The 21917-nt window shown below is 38.6% G+C and overlaps 1 protein-coding gene across 1 annotated transcript; it reads left to right on the top strand.

The window, feature by feature from the left end:
• Nucleotides 1-382: 382 nt before the first annotated feature.
• Nucleotides 383-20081, top strand: LOC127655337 (integrator complex subunit 6-like). Its single transcript, XM_052143094.1, has 18 exons — nt 383-809; nt 897-974; nt 1410-1559; nt 6250-6339; nt 6675-6858; nt 8318-8443; nt 9268-9416; nt 9599-9751; nt 9891-10023; nt 10195-10289; nt 10397-10507; nt 10591-10806; nt 12040-12166; nt 12376-12518; nt 12638-12809; nt 13002-13340; nt 15959-16052; nt 17579-20081. Exons 1-18 carry the CDS (start codon nt 699-701, stop codon nt 17670-17672), a joined length of 2565 nt encoding a protein of 854 aa, XP_051999054.1. The 5' UTR covers nt 383-698; the 3' UTR covers nt 17673-20081.
• The last annotated feature ends 1836 nt before the right edge of the window (nt 20082-21917 follow it).

Below are 21917 nucleotides of genomic sequence, written 5' to 3'. Positions count from 1 at the left end.
CTTCATATCACATATTGTAAGACAACAGGCCTATTGATCATATTTTTAATGCCATACAAAGGCAAATAAACAAAACACATTTCAATAAACGTTAGGACAGGAATCAGCGCATACATCCATAAAGTAATAACATGTCACAACAATGTAATACTTGTACGAGCTACTCAAAAACATTCCATGGTTAATTCACAACCATATACGCATGCTCCTGGCTTTAAAAAATAAAATAAAAAATTATAATATGCTAATCACCCATTTCAAGTGCCAATAAGATGAGGCGTTTTGACGTATTTTACTCGGGCAGCGCTTGGGAGGCGGAGTCAAGTGCTCAGTGAAGAATAAAACCACTGCAGCCCGCGAGCAACCTTTAGTGAGGGAAGAATCATGGACGTAAACTGAACAGAAAGTTACCATGGTAAAAGTTAGGCATTTCTTTAAAATTGCAGCAACATCATCAGTTTCCCTTGTAAATCAATAACCTTTCCCCCCAGGGTCTGAGGTTTTGCTCAAGTTTACAAGGCATCGCTCTTTAAACACTAACTACAATTACACTCTGACAGAAAGAATGCGCGAGCCAGTTAGCATTAGCCGGCTAGCAGCGTGCTGACAGCAGCGACAGGAGGCGAACAAAAGATTTCTCTGAATTTGTCCGCTTGCTCTGACACTCGGTCCATGTAGTAGGGGTGATTATCAACACAATGCCCGTGTTACTTTTTCTGATAGACACGTCAGCCTCCATGAACCAGCGCTCCCATCTGGGCACAAGCTATCTGGACATAGCGAAGGGCGCAGTTGAGACTTTCCTGAAGGTAAATGAACAATTTTCTGCTCCACTCTGTCTCGCTTTGATGGAAACGTACTAAAAGAACAAACGTTTCTTTTCGGGTTTTCCCCAGCTGAGGAGCAGAGATCCGGCAAGCAGAGGAGACAGATACATGTTAGTGAGTTTCGAGGAAGCACCGGCTGGAATCAAGGTACAAACTGTTTTTATTTCACTCTAGACACTTTCAGCTTTTGCTTGTTTGTTTGCTGTTAAAACACGATGGCTTAATATGTGATGTGAAAACATCAACCCATAACGAGTGTGTGTGTGTGTTTAAACATGGCCGACATTTTGTTCCGTGTGGCAGCACAGAGCTGTGTGTTTTGTGGGCTTGAGAAAACAGATGGGGTGGGAAGGCTAACCTAACTTAGTTTTCCACCCAGAGAGGGCGAGAGAGATCCTCAAAGCTAGCTTTCTTTCCAGAGCTGTCTGCACTCTACATCACTGCCTCTGTGAAATCTTTCCAGCTAAGTCCAATAACCGATCAATGTGTCTGTCTGATGTGTGATGTTGAGAGTGAGTGGATGTCTGGTGGTTTTAGATGGGATAACACATACTTTTGCTTTGTCTTGTCTTGGTATTTCAGGCTGGATGGAAGGACAGTCATGCCACTTTTATGACAGAGCTGAGGAACCTCCAAGCAGCTGGATTAACAACGTTTGGCCAGTCTTTAAGGACCGCTTTTGATTTACTCAACCTCAATAGATTAGTAACGGGGATAGACAACTATGGACAGGTATGTTATGGACCAGTGACTGGTATAAAGTCTCTGGCCTGACCTCACGAGCCCCCCCCACACACACGCACACATCTCACAGTTTTACAAGCACCCAATAGGCTTACACTGAGCCAACACAATCCCAAGAGACCCTAGTGAAACATGGTAGTAGTTAAAAAAAACACTTGGATGCAAATAAGGGCCAAGACAAACTGAACCAGGTCTTGCGTGGAGACCAATGTTTATGCTGTGTATTGATGCTCGAGTTATAATTGTTCCAGGTTAATCTTGGTATGCCTTTTAGATTTTAGGTAGTATACAAAACACAAACATTTAAATTATCATGGTAACCAGTTTTGTTCAAGACCTCTATTGTTTTTGAGCATATAGGAAATGTAGTGAAACTACTACAGATTGACTGCAGCATCACCTTGCATACATTTGACAATAACAGTAAGTTGTTATTGTTGCCATGTGTGATGAATGACAAACCACTGTGGTAGATTAGGTTCTAGTCTTAGGTTTGACTTGGAGAAATTCCTGCTGCAATCCATGTGGTTATGCATCTCAAAGAAACATATGTTGAAGAATATTATCAAACTAGATTTTGACATTTTCTGAAGAAAAAAAAAACTTTTGGCTTTAATGCAAAGGTATTATATGGTTTCTAGGATGTTGTGGTTGTTTGTTAGGTGTGCACTTAATGGCCAAAGTCAAAAGAGAGCCCTCCCCCGTATCTCTAGTATTCTGGTCCCTATGCATGGCTCAGGTCCATCATTTAATTGGATATATTCCAATGTTTACACTGAAGCTGAATGTGGCCCAAATCAGATTTTCTGCTCAAATAATTTTTTTGTAGGGTCGTTCACACTACATTACACATGTGGCCCATATGAGACACTAGTCTGAACAGCCGATGCTCGTTAACTGACCTGCATGCATATAATAAACAGACATGATGATTATTTTAACAATTATAATTATTGGGGGGATTGGTAGCTCAGCGAGGATTGACGCTGACTACCACCGCTGGAGTCGTGAGTTCCAGGCCGTGCTGAGTGACTCCAGCCATGTCTCATGAGCAACCAAATTGGCCCGGTTGCCTGGGAGGGTTGTGTCACATGGGGTAACCTCCTTGTGTTCGCTATAATGTGTGGATGGGGTCTCTCTCTGTGGGGCGCAGGGTGAGTTGTGCGTGGATGCCGTGGAGAATAGCGCGGGCCTCCACATGCACTACATCTCCGCAGTAGCATGCTCAACAAGCCACGTGATAAGGTGCGCAGATTGGCGGTTTCGGACACGGAGGAAAGTGAGATTCGTCCTCTGCCACCCAGATTGAGTCACTGCGCCACCATGAGGACTTAGAGCGCATTGAGAATTGGGCATTCTAAATTTGGAAGAAAAGGGGAGAAAAATAAATTAATAATAAAAACATTTCTAATTATTACTTAGCACACTTAACTCTTTCCCCGCCAAACACGGAATTTTCCGTGTTTTATGAAAAAACGCTTCCCCGCCAAACACGGAATTTTCCGTGTTTTAGGTGTTATACGGTAAGGAAGACCCCTGCGCATGTTTTGAAAGAGTACGCAACTCTTTGATCAAAGAAACAGACTGCGATCGTCTCAAACATGAAGAAGTGGAGTATGAGAAGCTCAAAATATCAGACATAAACATGCCTTTTTCTCAGCTTTTTGTCTGAAATGTTGTTTTTTGACAAAACCTAGCTCTGTTCAAGTCGCAATAAAAAAAGAACAAATGAAGATAAAATAAAATCGAGGCTCAGATCTTTATTGTGATATATAGCATCTTCATATATTCATGGAAGAAAATATTCTGCGGGCCATTAAAGTTTAGCGAAAATCGTCAAAAACCCTGGCAGTGGCTGGCAACTTTTTTTTTAAAAACGCTGGCGGGGAAAGAGTTAATGACTATCTAATAAAATGTCAGTAATTGATGGAAGACCACATGGAAAATTTGAAGTAATTTTTCATTTGGTGGAATTTATCAACCATTGAAGCTCAAGAATGTAATATGAGCGAGACAAAATAAAATTATTTTGTGGACAATGGTAAAATGGCTTTTATACAGTACTGTATAAAGCAGGAGACCCGACACGATTCCTCTTCTAGCAGAAAGACTTTTACTCTGATAACTTTGGCAAAGGTAGTAGAAATATTGGGCCCCAGACTGCAACTAAATGGGCGCATCTTGCAATAATTTTTTCCTGTCGGTGAGTGTTGTTTTTGTTTTGTTTTTAGAGGTCAAACCGATGCGACTACCAATTTTGTTAATTCTCGTTGATTATGCGCGACACATCTGTTTTCTATTTCGTACGAGAAAAATGTAATATAGCAGCACTAGCCACTACCCAGATTAAGGATCAGCCAGCTCAATGAACAATGCAGTGCAGTCTCACCCACGCAGCACAGTTATTTTGTTTTATAGTTTCTAAATTTATAGTTTCTGTCATTTCCTAACAAATGCCATAGTTTGTTTTGTTGAAGTTACTTATTATCGTAGTAATGAGCTATGCTTTTTACCAGTGACAACCTGTGATCTAGTTATTTGAGGAACTATGTCAACTTTATTTATAATTATTGTTGACCAAGCAAAATCTGTTCTAGAATCTGCTCTTGGATTGTAAATAGAGTTGCTGGCTTTGTTTGCCTTCATTAATTCAAAGAGATGACCGTACTTAATCAGTAGGATCACACGCAGAATAATTTATATTTACATTCATTCATTTGGCAGATGCTTTTATCCAAAGCGACTTACAAAAGAGGAAAACATAAGCGAATCATCTTAAGGAGACCGTGTTACGAAAAGTGCCATACTACAAAGTTTCACTATCATCAGAATAGTATACAAAACAGATTTATGTGCAACAAGAATTGTAAATTATTATTTGATTTTTTTAGTGACTGGAAATTTAGTGACTGAAAAAGTGCTTTTGGAAAAGATGTGTTTTTAGCCGTTTTTTGAAGATGGAGAGTGAGTCAGCTTCACGGATTGAGTTGGGAAGGTCATTCCATCAACGTGGTATGATGAAACAGAAAGTCCGGGAAAGTGTTTTGGTGCCTCTTTGTTTTGGTACGACAAGGCGACGTTCCTTAGCCGACCGTAGGTATGCTGGAGCAGATCCAGTGACTATTTTGTATGCCAGCATCAGGGCCTTGCATTTAATACGTGCATCAACCGGCAGCCAGTGGAGAGAGACAAAGAGTGGTGTAACATGTGCTCTCTTTGGTTCATTAAAGACCAGACGTGCTGCTGCATTCTGGATCATTTGCAGGGGTCTAATAGCACATGCAGGAAGGCCTGCAATGAGAGCGTTACAGTAGTCCAGTCTAGTTATGACAAGTGACTGAATGAGTAGTTGTGTGGCATGTACAGAGAGGAAAGGTCTTATCTTCCTGATATTGTAGAGTGTAAATCTACATGATCTTGCAGTCTTTGAGATGTGGTCTGAACTGTAGCTCATCATCGATGGTTACCCCTAGATTTCTGACCGTTTTGGAAGGCGACACTAGTTGGACCCAGCTGCACGGTGGTGTTGTGTTCAACAGCAGGGTAGATAATAATATAAATAATTCAATTTAGCCCTATATAAATTAGGTAGGCCTGTAAACCTTTTTGCAGATGTTACTGTTGCATCAAGTCAAAAGCAATGCTATACGGTCTAATGTGCATTTCAGTGATAATATAAAATATACAATAATGTCACTATTTAGTTTCTATAATTTATCATAATTTAAATTATGGACAAAAAAATATGTATTTTTTCACTTTTGCTACCAAATCAGGTGCTGTGCCACCATCTGTAGAACCACTGCCACCATCTGTAGAACCACCGCTCTCATATGTTAGTCTGGAGCCCTGTGGTGACATGTATGTTCTGTTAGATAGGTTTATATTTTCTATTGGTGTTTGGTTAATAAAAATTGTGAGTGATTTTTTGAGTGGTTCCAAGTGTCAAAAGCTCTCAGTAAATAACAAACACACACATGTCAAGGCGAACATGAATAACCCATCTATAATTATTCTAATGTCATTTTAAGATATTACGCCACCGACGTGCTTAAATACTGGTCCGGCCTTGTAGGCTCGTGGACCTGACACTGAAACACTGAAATTGTCTTTTTAAACTTGTATTAGCCATTTTGGCCTTTTTGTTGTCATGATCCTTCAGTCACTAAAGCAGCAGCTTATTTGTTTTGATGCTCTGAAAGAAAAAGAGCATTTTTAAAATATGCTTTAATATGGTATGAGATGGTTGATTATATGTTCTTTCTCTTAATTGCTTAGTCATGTATTAGAACTGAATGTAATGTCATGCCTCAAAGAAAAGGGGCCAATTACAATTTTCCTCTGGCTGCTTGTGATGAATGCAGAATGCTTGCGGAATAATGAATCTATCAACTGACACAAGCAATTCTGTTTAACTTAATTGTTGTAAAAATGACAACCAATGCTTTTAGTATTATTTTGTCATCCATAAAATCTACACTATGCTGACAATACTGTTAAGTGTGTAGTCTTAAAGGGAAGAGTTTTTGATTTGAGTAAATGTGCATGTGTGCCAAAATATTAGTGTTACTGTGGCAAACATCAAGAACAGTGAGTGTATGTTAAGCTCTGCATTTGTCTCAGCTGCACCTCAGCTTATTTTTTGTCTTATAATTTGTTTGTTGTATAATTTTTGCAGGGTAGAAACCCCTTTTTCTTGGAGCCTGCTATAATTTTGGCCATAACTGATGGAAACAAGCTGACTGGCAGTTCAGGGGTCCAAGACGAGGTGGGTCAACATAGGCTGGTCTTGAGGACTTCATCTAGTCAACAGTTCTCCTCTTTATCTCTTGCTTTCCCCAGCTTTTTTCCACTCACCTATTTTCCTTTGATATAATTCACTCATCTTCTTCCTTTGCATGTCTTCATATCAGTTGTACTCTTATATGCATGCAGTATGACTTGCAGATCGGTTAAAATAAGTCTCTAGCTGGTACGATTAGAAATAGGTCAAGTCACTGAGAAAGATAACCGGAGAGTTGTGGACACAACTGCAATTGCAAAATCTCTAATTATGTGCTGACATGAACCGTGCATTAATTTCATCCTATTTCTCTCCTGCAGTTACATTTACCACTGACAACACCGTTGCCAGGCAGTGAGTTGACAAAAGAGCCCTTCCGATGGGACCAGCGACTATTCTCTTTAGTGCTACGCATTCCAGGCCACACCTCCCCTGACCCTGAACCAATGGGTGGAGTTCCACCCGACTCCTCTCCTATTACGCCCATGTGTGAAGTCACAGGAGGTGTGTTTCTTTAGTTTATGTACCTTAACTTCATACATTTTAAAGCTTGGGTACAAAGAAGGGATATAATGCTCAAAGGCCGAATTCAGTCGTCATAAACGTTGCAAATAATTAATAAAATGCAAATCTTTTATTGTACTACTGTCATAATCTGAGTGCTTTCTATTTTAATGGTGGGCTATTAAAGTAACTTTGAACAAAATCCAGTTTGATTGGTGTGGTATTAACAAGCAGGTCATTGAGCAAGTTTGAAATTGTTAGAAAAGTTTCAAAATTATGGCAGAACTGACAAATGCCCTGTCAGGTCAGACCTGTAAGGTGGTATTTAAGTGCTGTGGAAATGTTTGAATTGTGAATTGAAGGGAATTGCTGATTTGTCAAGGGTAGATTCTTCTGGACACTGTTGTGCTGACTAATACAGCTGTGTAATAGACACACTGAACAATACAATGGAGAGGAAGGGAGTCTGTGCTCTACTGCTGATCAAATACTTAACACAATAGGGCAGCTACTTTGTAGTGTGTGCACTTGCATGTGAATAGTTGTGGCCTGGCAATGAACTGATAAGAAAAAAAGCACACAGACCAGGGACCGGTTGCATATATATAGCTTTAAAGGGATTAATGGAAAGGAGGCGGCGAGAACCGGCTGGACCATATAAATCATAGTTTAATATAAAACTGAAACAAACACACAAAGGTGTCGGACAGCTGTCTGTAAATCTCTCTCTCTGTCCCACTGCAGTCTCCAGTCGGCATTTTTCCCTCTCTGAGGCTTGGTTAGCCTGACTAGGGGCCGGGTGTGTGGAATCACGGCCCTGCCCTGTCACAATAGCCATTAACTTAAGACTTAGTCTAACAATTAATCTGACTAGCTAAAGATGCCATAGAAAGCCTGTTGGATAAAACAAGCTCATAGTTGTCTTTAGTAAGACCGTCTAATTCACATTGCATTGTGGAAAAAGACACTAACAAGCAAATATTTTCAGCAAATGAAAACTGCATTGAGGCTTTTTTTTTTAAAGCTGTTTAGACTAATACAATGCTTCAAAATGTATTCTGATTAACACATTTAGGGATTATCCCAAATACTAAAAATATACAAGAAATTATTACCATCGTAGAAGTAAATGTCTTCTATGAAGTCACAGCTCAAGCCCCCACTGGCTCAGCTGACCGTTATTTTCCATGACAACATGGAATGTAAAACAAAAGTTAGCCCGGGGGTGTGCTTTCTTACATTTCGGTCTTAAATTAGACCGATCTAAGTTTTTATGCAACTGACTGAAAAAGGTAAGACCAACATTTTAGACTAATAACTAGTCTAAAAAAAGTTGTATGCAACCGGCCCCTGTTACGCTTAATCCAGGCTGTGGTTTAAATTTAAGTTACTGTTCACGTGTGTCTACTTCAGATAATAATAGCTCTGAAAAAAATGTACATTTTTAAATTGTGTGCAGGCCGATCATACAGCGTGTTTTCCCAGAGAATGCTAAACCAGTGCCTGGAGTCTCTGGTTCAGAAGATCCACAGTGGAGTAGTCATCAATTTTGAGAAGACTGGTCCTGACCCTACACCCACTGAAGGTAAGGGAGGCTCTTAAAGAAGAGTTCAATAGCTAATTTTTCTGTAGTTAACTCTTCAGAAGCATTTAAAAAAAGAAAACTAATTTTACATAATAGTATTTTGCCTGTAATGGTAATTATGTATGGAAATTAAGGTACTTTTGTAAAGGTTTTAAGAAATATAATAGAAATCGCAATATGACATCGCTGGAAAGGCTGCGATTTTCGTTAAATAAATAAATAAAAAACTGCTTGTTGCACTTACTGCATGTGCATAGAGCTGTTCTCTGTAGTGTTAAACATACTGCAAGAGCGTGTGATGCTGATTGAGTGTGTTGTATTTACAAAACTCTAGATTCACTAATTTTCCAAATTTGCTTTGTTGCTAAAAGTTACTATCCAAATCTAAAGTAACCTCATTACAATGGGTTTTTGTGGATGAGAGCGATTTTATGCATTACAAGGCCATTGTCAACTCTACTACTTCCTTGAGTGTACCGCCAAAATAAAAGCTTCCGCCAAAACAAAGGCCTGCATAGCTTTGCAGCGTGCAGGTTAAGAAAATATTACATAAATAATATAATGTAATAATAAATATATATATATATATATATATATGTAATAAATAAATGGTAATATTTTATAATAATACTAATACTAGTTAACATTATATACAATTATATTTAATAATTTCTTAACTTAATATTGGACTCAAAATTGTGATGAAAAGTGGGCTAAGACCCTATCACAGAGTTGACAAAAACAAGTATACAGTGAATGGATACAATGTAAAGATGATTTAATGATAAAGATGACAAATACATTTGTCATCATATTTTTCCCAGATGGTCCAGCTGAGGTGAAGTATGGACCTCAGCCATGGCATAGCTGTCATAAACTCATCTATGTCAGACCAAACCCTAAAACTGGTGTTCCTGTGGGCCATTGGCCTATCCCGGAGTCTTTTTGGCCTGATCAAAACTCACCTACTTTGGTACGAGAAAAGTGTGTGTGTGTGTGTGTGTGTGTGTGTGTGTGTGTGCTCTCTCATTCCCTGTATGTTTTATATGTAAAATACTAGGTTTGTAAATATATTTTGTATAGGTTTGCACTGTATGCTTTTGTTTTTTTCCAATGTCATGAATCATGTAAATACAATGTACCGTTCCCCTGCAGCCTCCACGTGCAGCTCACCCACAGGTAAAGTTCTCATGTGTGGATTCGGAGCCCATGGTGGTGGATAAAGTGCCCTTTGACAAGTACGAGTTGGAGCCTTCACCTCTCACACAGTATATACTGGAGAGGAAATCACCACACAACTGCTGGCAGGTACTGCTCATCTCAATAGTTAACATTTAATAGTTATATATTCTAATCACGCAACAGACGAACTATAAATCAAATACAGTCCTTGATTGCTACTACTGTGGCTGAACATTAATTGCTGTAACATTTTGTTCTCTCTTAGGTTTTTGTATGTAGCAGTGCTAAATATGGAGAGCTTGGGCAGCCGTTTGGCTATCTGAAGGCCAGCACAGCTCTCAACTGTGTCAACCTTTTTGTTATGCCCTACAACTATCCTGTGGTGCTGCCTTTACTTGGTAAGTTTCATTTTTTTACCATTCATTAAGCTTTTTGTAAAGACAAGTTTGAAGTGAATGATTAATTCAGAGAAAAGTCTAAAACCCTATGTTTGCTTCAAAAAAAGATTAAAATTGGCACTCTTTTTTTCTGTGTGCTGCTTGACGCTAACCGTGTTTGTGCATTTTTAGATGACTTGATTACGGTGCATAAGTTTAAGCCTCCAGCTAAATGGCGACAATCTTTTGAAAACTATCTTAAGGCAATGCCCCCCTACTACATCACTGTAAGTAATGAAATTGCTCATTCATTTTATTATTACAACAGTGTGTTTAACTTAAAGTATGAGTTGAAGTTATTCCTTTTAATATTTTCTTATCCTGATCTTGCCAGGCCTTGCGGAAAGCACTTAGAATGATGGGAGCTCCAAACCTGTTAGCTGACAGCATGGAGTATGGCCTCAGCTACAGTGTTGTGTCCTACCTCAAAAAGCTCAGTCAGCAGGTAGTTGCCAACATACAGCCTGCTTTTAACATCTGTATTGTGAAATCATGAAGTTAAATTGGATTTGGGTGTGTGTATTACAGACGAAGGTGGAGGCTGATAGAGTTTGTGCATCAGTAGGAAAGAAGGCGGCACTAGAGGGCGGGATTAAACTTCGCTGCAGAAGCTCCGCCCTCTCTCTGGCTCACCGGAAGGATTTCACACAGCTACTGCATAGTATCATGGGAGATGGTCCAGCTCTGCCATTGGAGGCAAACCCCAAGGAGTTTGCTGGGTTTCAGCTTGCTGCTCTGAATAAAGTACATGTATATAGAAAACTTTGTCATGCCAAAATGCCACATACAATGTTTTTTGTACTTTTCTCTTGTGCATAGACAAAACACAAATTACATCTCAACAAAGCCTCTGTTCTGAAAGAGACTCTCATAAGTAGGTCTGTCACAATCCTAAAATAATTGTCTGATCGTGGTTATGTAATCTTAACCACGGTTATTTGAGAACAGTGATTATTGTTCACATTTGAATGCCCAGATAAGGGAATTTTAAGCAAATTTACAGAATAAATCTAATGAACAAAATTGTGTGTCATTCAGTTGAATTCCGAGTGTCACTGAGCCACACCGCCGATGTCAACCAGAGCAGCTCCTGTTCGGTAGAGCGCTTTGCATGTGCATCCAAACTCCCGCTAAAATATAAACGTACAAATATGAACTTTGATAGTGAACGCAAAGTGCTCTGGCATGTTCATACACCGTTATAATGGCACAGAGGATGAGACTCGAGTAGGTCTCCTAAGCAACCAAAAGGGAGGGTTGAGTCACATGGGGTAACCTCCTCGAGGTCACGATTAGTGGTTCTCGCTCTCAATATGGTGTGTGGATCGCGGAGAATAGCATGAGCATCCTGTGCTGTGAGTCTCCGCGGTGTCGTGCACAGTGGGCCACACGATAAGATGCACGGATTGACTCTCTCAGAAGCGGAGGCAACAGAGACTTGTCCTCCACCACCCGGATTGAAGTGAGTAACCGCACCACCACGAGGGCCTACGAAGTAGTGGGAATTGGGCATTCTAAATTGTGAGAAAAGGGGATCAAAAAAATGACAAGCTCACATGCACCTAAAGAAATATTACAATTAATGACAGTTAATTGTGAAAGCCCTAAAGGAGACAATTAATCGCCATTGCCCTAAAACAGACAGTTTGCAATCATTTGTTTGGCAATTAATCGTCAGCCAAATGTAATAATCGTGGCAGAAGACTTTGAAGACTTTCTGAATGTTCAGTTAAATACACATATGTTATTTGAATGTTAACCCACAAGTGTTTTAGAAGTTTTCGCTTGGCACATGTGTGTGGTTCATTATACTGGTGCATAAAACATGTGATTTTAAAGACAAATGTATCACATCGAGGTACGGTGTCACACTTAATACGGTTTATGCATACTGAATATCTGGTACTAGATCAGTTTTCACTGATTCAGCTCCCATAGCTTCTCCATTATCCTTCATCGCTCGCTCTATTCACACAGGCATTGAAACCACAAGGATTGCGGAACCCATATGATATCCCAAGAGCTCATCTGCTGGACCAGCTGAGCCGCATGAGGAGGAACCTCCTGCATGCCAGCATCTGCATTCTGAAAGGACAGGATCAAGGTAAAATTCAGAGGGGGCCATAAATGGATATTGATATTCTTGGAGCAAACTTGGCTGTATTTTACTCAAGATTTCCAAGACGAGCACAAGTCTCTGACTACATAACTCTATATTTGTTTTATTTTTAAAGTAATCTTATCTTAATGTCTCTTTACATGGTACATTTTGATTACTTATTTTTATAATTTTAAAATCATTGATTTTCCTAGATGAACTTCACAGTGTGCCTATTGCTCAGATGGGCAACTATCAGGACTTCCTGAAGAATTGCCCATCCCCTCTGAGAGAGGCAGACCCAGACCAGCCTAAACGTGTGCACACTTTTGGAAACCCCTTCAAACTGGACAAGAAGGTACCGTCAGTTTTTTGTGTTCTGATAATTGAAGTATGGACTTTCAGAAAGCGGCGCTAAAACATGTATATGTATTTTTTTTTGTTGCTATAATTCACTCTGCTTTTGCTCTCTGTCAGGCAATGATGGTGGATGAAGCAGATGAATTTGTTACTGGCACTCAAGGCAAAGGCAAACGTCCTGGAGAGCCCAGCAGTACTGTAGTGGGAGGGGCTCCGAAACGCAGGCGCTGTATGTCTCCTCTGCTTCAGCCAGGGCGAGCATACATTCCTCCAAAAACACCACCCAGAAGTCAGTCTGACCAACACACTCATGTAGAAAAACTCTTTTAGTTGTTTTTATATGCACACAAATGTATGTTCTGCATCAGGTGCTGGATACGCTGTCACACGTTACAACATGAATTCCTTAGAAGTCGTGTAAAACATTTTACTCATGGATTTTCCATGCTTTTTGGACTGACAAGTGTTTTATTCCTCATAGCTCCAGAAAATGATCATACAGTATTGATGAATGACATTACTAACCATCTCGAGTCAAACTACGGCCCAGACAGCGAGCCGAGTCCTGGGCCAGAATGTGATCCCCTCCAGCAGATAAACCACTTTCAGCTGGATGAAGCAGAGAACCAGCAGGAAGAAGTGCAGGAGAACGGACAGTCCAGTGAGAGTGAGTTGTCTCTGGGCAGTGAGGGTGAAGAGGAGGCCCCTCGACGCTACCCTTCACCCTGCCAGCTGAAGAAGATCCGAAACAAAGAAAACGAGGAGCTGAACTCTGAACTCCGAGTGCTCATCACCAAGGAGATAAGGAAACCTGGGAGACGTACGTCAAGTAACAAAACGTGCATACATGTTTTCAGACATCTGTAAATTAACTCTGCCCAAGTTTTTTCACCATTTCCTCTCCCATTACGTGATGCTCTAAGGTAGTGTTGGAATATTTAAAACCATATGTTTTGGGGGCCTGTGTAGCTTTGTGAGTGTTGACGCTGACTATCACCCCTGGAGTCGTGAGTTCGAATCCAGGGTGTGCTGAGTGAATCCAGCCAGGTCTCCAAAGCAACCATATTAGCCCGGTTGCTAGGGAGGGTAGAGTAACATGGGGTAACCTCCTCGTGATTAGTGATTCTCCACCTCTATGGTTCACGTGGTAAGTTGTGCATAGATCGTGGAGAGTAGCATGAGTCTCCACATGCTGGGAGTCTCCACGGTGTCATGCACAATGAGCCACATGATAAGATGCACGGATCGACTGTCTCAGAAGCGGAGGCAACTGGGACTTGTCCTCTGCCACCCAGATTGAGGCGAGTAACCGTGCCACCATAAGGACCTAGTAAGTAGTGGGAATTGGGCATTCCAAATTGGGAGAGAATGGGATTTAAAAAAAAAAAAAAATAACATGTTTTGCACATTCAATGTGGAAAAATGCTGCACAATCTGGAAGATGTTTTATTGTTTTTATGGGAACCTTGATCTGTCTTTGCTCGGAGCAATTCACACTTCACAATGTATCCACACCAATTGAAAAATGGCTACAAATGGCTGTTTTTATTTTCATAGTTCCATTTATTTTAGTTATTCACTTTATAGTAGTTATACTAGAGGGTTACTTAATTGCTAATACGTAGTTAAAATACACTATTTATACAAATTTAGTTTTTTACATTTATGTGTGCAGATAATGTTGAATCATGCCTCGTGCTTTTACTTGCAAACAAATTTGCCACTGATGATGCAAGAAAATTATTTGTGCATGAGGTTTATAAATTATATTATGCATAAATATTAAATCGCAGATTTAATTTACTTCTCTCCAAGTCAAATTTCAGCACTTTATACACTCAAAAGGCTTCTCGTCTGCAACTCGATATTTGTTTTTTTAAAGCTCTCAAACAGGCAGCCCCAACATTATAAACCGCAGTGAGGTGGAACAGAGCAACACTGTGCTATGTGCCAAAATAAAGTTGTTGTTTTTAAAATTACACCTCGCCTACAAAATTTTTCACAATTTAGCAGTTACTGTGATATTTTGACAAATGTTATGGTTTCATATTAAATCTACTGGGTAGAATCTATTTTTCATTAACACCAATTTATTTTATTATATTATTATTATTAGAAAACTTGCTACATTGTCCTGTAGCCATAGTAATGAGAGGCATCATGGTCTTATGCCTGTGCTTGTTTATCATTACACTAAATATAAGGACAAATACATAAATGGCTTTAAAGTCTGGACTTCTAAGACTTGTGGACAAATTATGAATAAAGTTTTCCTCCTGTGTAATATGTTCTGTTAGAATGAAGTTTGATATTAGGAAATAAATTAGATGCTAAATGTAACAGGCTCGTCAACTTTTAAAAGGGGGAAGAGAACTTTGTTGACATAAACAAAACAGAAAATTCACGATGCACTCATTCATACTGGAAAACCATGAACAAAACTATGCAAGATAAAATAAAATTCTACCCAGGATACGTTAAATACAGCTTATGTTTTTTACTATGGTGGGTCGCCATTTGATGTCCCGTGTAAAATCTGGGTCCCAAAGCAAAACAAGTTGAGAAAAACTGTCTTAAACTCTCATCCTCCATAGTATTAATCAGCCTGCAGACTGTGGTTATTCACTTATTTTACAGCAATTGTAAAGCTTAGTTCATGATTTGCATCAGGGCGGCAACACTAGCATCAAGTGCTGCTTTGAACTCCACATGAAAAGCACTTGCAGACAAAAAGGTTTATTGTGTTTTGGTGATGGTTAAGACTTGACCTGTTCTGTGGTAATTAAAATGTGTCTTACATATGCTGAAAAATACTTGATTTCTGTCATAAGTGGGGGCTTGTTTTGTACATCAAATAGCACTACTGTGCGCGCTTGCGTGCAATGACTCCAGGCGGGTACATTACAAAGCCCCCCTCCAACCAGGGTTTATGCTGTTTTAATGGTAAATGCATTAATTGTGATTTTGAAAAATAATGAGAAACTTTTATTGCTTGAGTTGACATGTCTATTCTGGCATCTCTGAGAAATATTAATTACAGTAACTTTATTTTTTCTCTGGACCTTTTACGGGGCACTCAAACGTGGAATATTGTCCTAGTGCTAATAAATGTGGGGTCCTGGATGGCGATCAATAAGCACAAACATTTTTGCCCATGGGCCTGCATTGGCTGTACTTGCTAAATGTAAAAAGCCGAATCATTGCCACAAATGGTTTCCATTTGTCAGTATTGTTTGCACATTTGTAATGAATGTTACAGTTTCTTGGGAAATGGATTTGGCCTCCACGGTTTTTCATTTGCTGATTGATTTGACATTGCTCATAACAGCATTGCTTTTATCAGCATATTGTTTGTCAAATCTCATCTGTCTGCAGGAGAATTGTTAGCAGGTATTTATCTCCACTTCAAAGTCCCCTTTTCCTTGTGTGTTAATGCAGGTTATGAGAAAATCTTCTACCTCCTCAAGCAAATCCAAGGCAGTTTGGAAACACGTCTGATTTTCTTGCAAAGCATAATCAAAGAGGCTGCCAGGTACTCCTTCCTTCTGTGGGAAACTGCAGTTTATTGGAGTAGATGTTAAATGCTGCATGCGATATTAGTATTTGTTTGTGTGAGCCCCACTCTATATTCACAATACATAAGCAAGTTTCCACTTGTTCTGTCATGATGCACACAGGGAAAAATTCTGTTTGTTCTCTTTAGCTCCATATTAATAGCAATCATGTTCTGTTTGCATAGACTTAATCTCTTTTATTGCATGTCATTGTCCTTCATAGTTGTTTAACCCTTGTGCATCCTTGTGGACATTTTTGGCTTTTTCAGTTTTGTTTTTTTGATAACTTTGTCTGTGTTAATGCTAACTGCATAACATTTTCCACAGGTGTGAATTTTTATTGGAATTTTAATATTTCACCCTATTTTCTTTAAAAAATATATTTTTTGCACTAGTTACACAAAATACTCCCTCTTAGCGTCGTTTTGGACAAAAATGGCACATTGAAACCCATTAAAACTGCGATTTTTAATCCCAGTGCCATTTAACTATAAAATTATGCAATCTTGTTTAACATGCTTTCATTATGTTGGCAAGGCTTCAAAATTTACATTTTAAATATTCTTTACCAGATCGTGCCATTTTTTTCAGGTTTGGCATATCATCGCTTTTGTTGTTGTTTTCTGCTGTTTTTGGCTTATGCATATTATAGAGCCAATTAGATACATTATGAATATATAATTGTGTGAGTGTGTTGGTATGGATTTCAGAGTGTGGTTTGTATGTGTCTGAGGCTCTAATAATAAAAATAAAAAAAATTCTGTTTAGCATTTATTAAATTGAAAATAATTATAATTATTATATTTTTATAAAAAACAACAGTGGCATTATGTAAACAAACCTGCGTTTAAAGTGTTAAAATTCTGAAAATAAATGAATGTTTGGTAATTATGATTAGAACTGATGCTGGTTAAAATATAAGTCAGTGAAAGTAGAAACAAATATTATTCTATAATATTTTTATGACACTTTTTGACATGGCCATTTTTGTCCATTATGGTCCTAAGTGGTAGCTTTTTTTAAATCTGATACTGCATAAAAAATATGAAAGCATCAAAATGAATGTTGTTGTTAATCATTGACATATCCGAGGCTCTAATAGTCAAAGAAAAAACATTCTGCTTAGCATCTATTAAATTGAAAATAATAACTATTTTTCATTTTTTCCTAAAAAAACAACAGTGGCATTATGTAAACAAACCAGCGTTTAAAGGGTTAAAATTCTAAAAATGAATGAATGTTTGGTCATTCTGATTAGAACTGATGCTGGTTAAAAAAATTATGTCAGTGAAAGTGGAAAAAAATATAAATCTATAATATTTTTATGACAGTTTTTGGACATGGCCATTTTTGTCCATAATGAACCTATGTGTAACTTTTTTTAATTGATGCACAAGGGTTAACTTATCACCTTTTTCAGAATACACTGGATGCAGAATGCCTTGATAGACCGTGCATGAATGATTAGTGTGTAAATGACGCTTTTTGGCTTTTGTGTGTGTAGGTTCAAGAAGAGGGTCTTGATTGAGCAACTGGAGAACTTCTTGGAGGAGATTCACTTAAGAGCCAACAGCATGAATCATCTGGATGGTTTCTGAGCACTCTTATTTGCCCTACTTGGGACTTGCGCACAGATCTGCACTATTTATGTAATGTTACTTGGGACTCTTGTGTTTCAAGTCTTTAGCAGTATTGAAGCTGATATTATTGATGAGGAATTTGGGTGTCATTTCTAAACCTCAGGGCTGGGGGAAAGTGAGAGTTTCTTTTTCTATCAAACAGACACAACAACGCACTTCTCTTTCTTAGTCCAGTTTTCTTTCTAATTGTGCCAAAGCTGAATTGATTAATAGCATCGGATTCTTCCTTGGCTCATTTGTTTACTGCAACCCCCCATTGTCTGCTGTGACATTAGACTCTTGGCATTGATCACCAATACAAACATACTTTCCTTTAATTTCAGTCTGGGAAAGCACCTTTACAAACTCATCACCACATTCAGTCTCAGACCAGACAGATATAATATAGAGACTAAATCAGCAATATTCTACATGAATAAAAGGTGAGTTATCAAGCAGTTCTTTAATGATGGAGGATTAAGTTGCTTGGGGAGTCTATAATTGCTTTTAGACATGCACACACCACACTCCAAAAGTAGTTAAGCTACTAATCTCTGGAAGGATGTCATTTTCAAAAGATTTCGCAGTTGGCAGCAGAGGGACATATTTCTGGCATTTTGTTTTCGTAATTCTTAGTGATTTCTTTCTCCTACAATAAAATGAGGTTCTGCTGGTCCTTTTGCCACTTGGATGTCTGATGTTCTGTACTGATGTGTCTTACAGACCTTAATATCTGGCGGCGTTGTTCTACACAACTAAATTAAGGATTGTTCACTTATCTGAACTTTGAGTTCTCTTAATTTAGGTATCTTTGAAAAACCTTTTCAATTTTTTTTTTTTATTTCCTCTATAGTTACAAAAGGAACGATATATATTTATATATAGAGACCGATTTGATTTAAGATGTCAAAATAAGTGGGAAAAGGTCTGTCTTTTCCTCCTGAAAATGTAAAACAGCATTATATAAACATCCAGGATATAGTCACTTATAGTTACATGGAAGGCAGTTGCTGCTAATGTATTCCTACATTACTACCAAATATACAGTGTCCCTGCCGCTGCGCCGCCCCTATCTCTTGTCCTGTCTCATCCTTTTAACCCTGCACCCTATTGTAGGGACCAAGTCTTTGCCATATGTGTATCGATAAAGATGAATCAATGGCTTCTTTAAAAAAAAAAAATACAATATTTTTAATATGATGTGTATATATGTACATAGTGACAATGCAAGTATTATTTAAGAGAATGTTTGGTGGAAAGCCTCTTTTTGTATGTATTTGAATAAAGTATATTTTATACTGTGAATAGTCCTGCAAATAAATGAGAATTTTCTGTGAATAACTTGATGTTATTAAAAGGATTGCACGTCCTGCCATCTTTAACCTACATTTGATTTGAAGGAATCTGGTTTTAGAAAGAGAGAATGGTTCAAGTGTCTCTGATTTCTTCTTTTCTCAGCACTCATGTGTTCAGGTGTTGTTTGTTTACTGGCATAGGACATATGTTCAATTTCAGAGGCCGCCCTGCCATATTTTCTTGATTGTATGGGGAGTTTGTGGTCTACTGAGGCACTTATATGTAACCAGTGTAGCCTATGAGGAAGATTATCTTGCAGATTTGTCATTGCAGCACAACACGTCAGACTCAACTTAAAGGTGCACTCGGTAACCTAAAGACATACATTTTAATTTTGCAGTAGAAGTAGGAAATAATGAGCACTCCCATTAAAATCAAGCTGATTTATTCTACATGGAGAGGGTCATCACATGACCAGCTGAAGTTTGCTAAATCTCAGTAACCGTCCTGTTATTGGACACTCACTCATTGATTAAAGTAACCATGGCTGACTGAACAATACATTTCTACTGTGGCATCAGAAAATGACAACTTTATTTTAAATGATGCTGCATCCAAACTGCTAGGTGTCATTGTAAGTCCAAGATGACACAGACAAAAGTTACTGAGTGCACCTTTAAACTTATTCAAACTTTGTTTTTCTGTTTTGTTTATTTCAGACACATATTGCTAATTGGCTATCAAACTTAACTCAAATCTAACTTCCTTGTGCAGCTGCATTACTGATTTATTTAACCCTTGTGTGCTGTTCGGGATGTTTTCAGCCACTAGGGGGTGCTGTTGAGTCGTAATTTGGCCATAACTTTCTCCGTGTTTCAGCAAATGGAATGATTTTTGGTGACAAATCTTATTTTCACACATATTTTAGGAAAATGCTTTGAAAATTTTCAAAAACTCAACAGTACACTGTGGGCAAATTCACGACCCTTTTGTTATGTTCGTGGCTGAAAACAGCCACTACTTTAAACTGCTGTAAAAATGTATCAGATAAATATTTTTTTCAAATTTTTTTTGCATAAATCTATTAATCAACCTCAGTCCTGTTCAAAACTACTAAATGTTTTAAAAATAAAAAATATAAGGATTTTAACTCTTTAATTGCCAAATTCATAAATGATGTCACTGATTTGGGGGAAAAAACACACAAAATGACGTATTTTCAATATAAAATGTGATTGTGGACTGGATTTTTTTTTTACCTTTTATCACAGTCTTGGACATGTCAAAGATTAGAAACAACATTGGTTTTGATGCATTGTTAGTTTTTGTGCAGCATCAGATTTTAACTTTTTCTCCCTCATTTACTGTTCGTGGCTGTTTTTGCCCCATTGACTTCCATTATAACCACATTTTTTGATTGCAAAGCCATGACACCATATAATCATGCATTTTTGATTGTTTGTGGTTTTCCCTGTTGGGAAGAGGTAAAATTTGTAATTTTTACTGTTGATAACCACGTGGCACCATTAACCCTTTAGATAGGCCTGTGCAAAAAAAAGCTTAGTTTCTGGCTTTTACATGGAGTTATATGGAGAATAATAGCATATTAAAAAATAACGTCTGTGGCCACCGATTGGTCCTCCTTCTGCAGCTGTAGGTGCAGACAACCTACAAAAATAAAAGAACAAGAAAAGAATAAGTACAGATTTCATAATAAGTATTTTTGAAGCTGCACATGACAATGAGAATAATCATGCAAACATTGTCAAAACACAAACAGTATCTCCTAAATTTATCTCTAACAAGCACATGAATTCAAGTAAAAATTAACAGGAATAGGATGCATGTAGTAACAAATGTGTAATGGCACATACCTTGTCTAGATTGTCGACACCTCCCTTGCAGCGGTTGTAATCTGCAATTATCTCTGGCTTCTTTTTTGGTCCCTCTGTCACCACTGCTTTGCTGACAATGAGGTCAATCATCTCCTCTGTGAAAAACAGATTAAACACAGAATCCATGTTCTGGACCCTTGCGATGGCATAGCGCGTCGGCCCTGGAGTCACGCCTCTGGCAGGCTGAAGAAAGGGAGTTGTCTCCGCGTTGGTGGAAAACCACACTTCGCCGTTTCTTCCAGTCCACCCAGATCCAGGATCCTCCGAATCCTCCTCGCCTTCAGTGGAAGCTAGAGAGGATGATGAGGGTGCCACATCCAAATCAGGATCTGACTCTGCTGAGTCTGTGGTGTCAGAGGGAGAAGACAATACATCCTGCAGCTCGCTGGAGGGGTCAGGCTGCATTATCATCTCTAAAACTTCACTACAATCAAGCCCTTTCTCATGTTGCTTGCTGCTCTTCTCACCATCAAATGACCAGCAGGCTTGCATGCAAGTGTTTAAATCCACTTGCTTTGTTTTTGATTACTCTGCATTTCTCACCATCAAAAGGCACTTTGTTTTTGTTTACTCCATGTAGTTCTGAGAGCTGAGGTGCATGTTTTGATTTTCTCAGACGCAACAAGGTGAGTTCTCACACTCTCTCTCTCTCTCTCTCTCTCTCTCTCTCTCTCTCTCTCTCTCTCTCTCACACACACACACACACACACACTTTAATATGCTATTATTCTCCATATAACTCCATGTAAAAGCCAGAAACTAAGCTTTTTTTTGCACAGGCCTATCTAAAGGGTTAATGGTGCCACGTGGTTATCAACAGTAAAAATTAATAATTTTTCCTCTTCCCAACAGGGAAAACCACAAACAATCAAAAATGCATGATTATATGGTGTCATGGCTTTGCAATCAAAAAATGTGGTTATAATGGAAGTCAATGGGGCAAAAACAGCCACGAACAGTAAATGCGGGAGAAAAAGTTAAAATCTGATGCTGCACAAAAACTAACAATGCATCAAAACCAATGTTGTTTCTA

This window comes from Xyrauchen texanus, chromosome 14 (assembly GCF_025860055.1).
Source record: "Xyrauchen texanus isolate HMW12.3.18 chromosome 14, RBS_HiC_50CHRs, whole genome shotgun sequence".
NCBI lineage: Eukaryota > Metazoa > Chordata > Actinopteri > Cypriniformes > Catostomidae > Xyrauchen > Xyrauchen texanus.
Note: the sequence above shows the minus strand (reverse complement) of the source record. Positions and strands in the feature narration are given on the sequence as shown.

Coding starts and splice junctions, on each gene's coding strand:
- LOC127655337 (XM_052143094.1), top strand. CDS start 699: ATGCCCGTGTTACTTTTTCTGATAGACACGTCAGCCTCCATGAACCAG. Junction 9,417..9,598: donor ATCAAAACTCACCTACTTTG/GTACGAGAAAAG, acceptor GTTCCCCTGCAG/CCTCCACGTGCAGCTCACCC. Junction 10,024..10,194: donor TGTGGTGCTGCCTTTACTTG/GTAAGTTTCATT, acceptor GTGCATTTTTAG/ATGACTTGATTACGGTGCAT.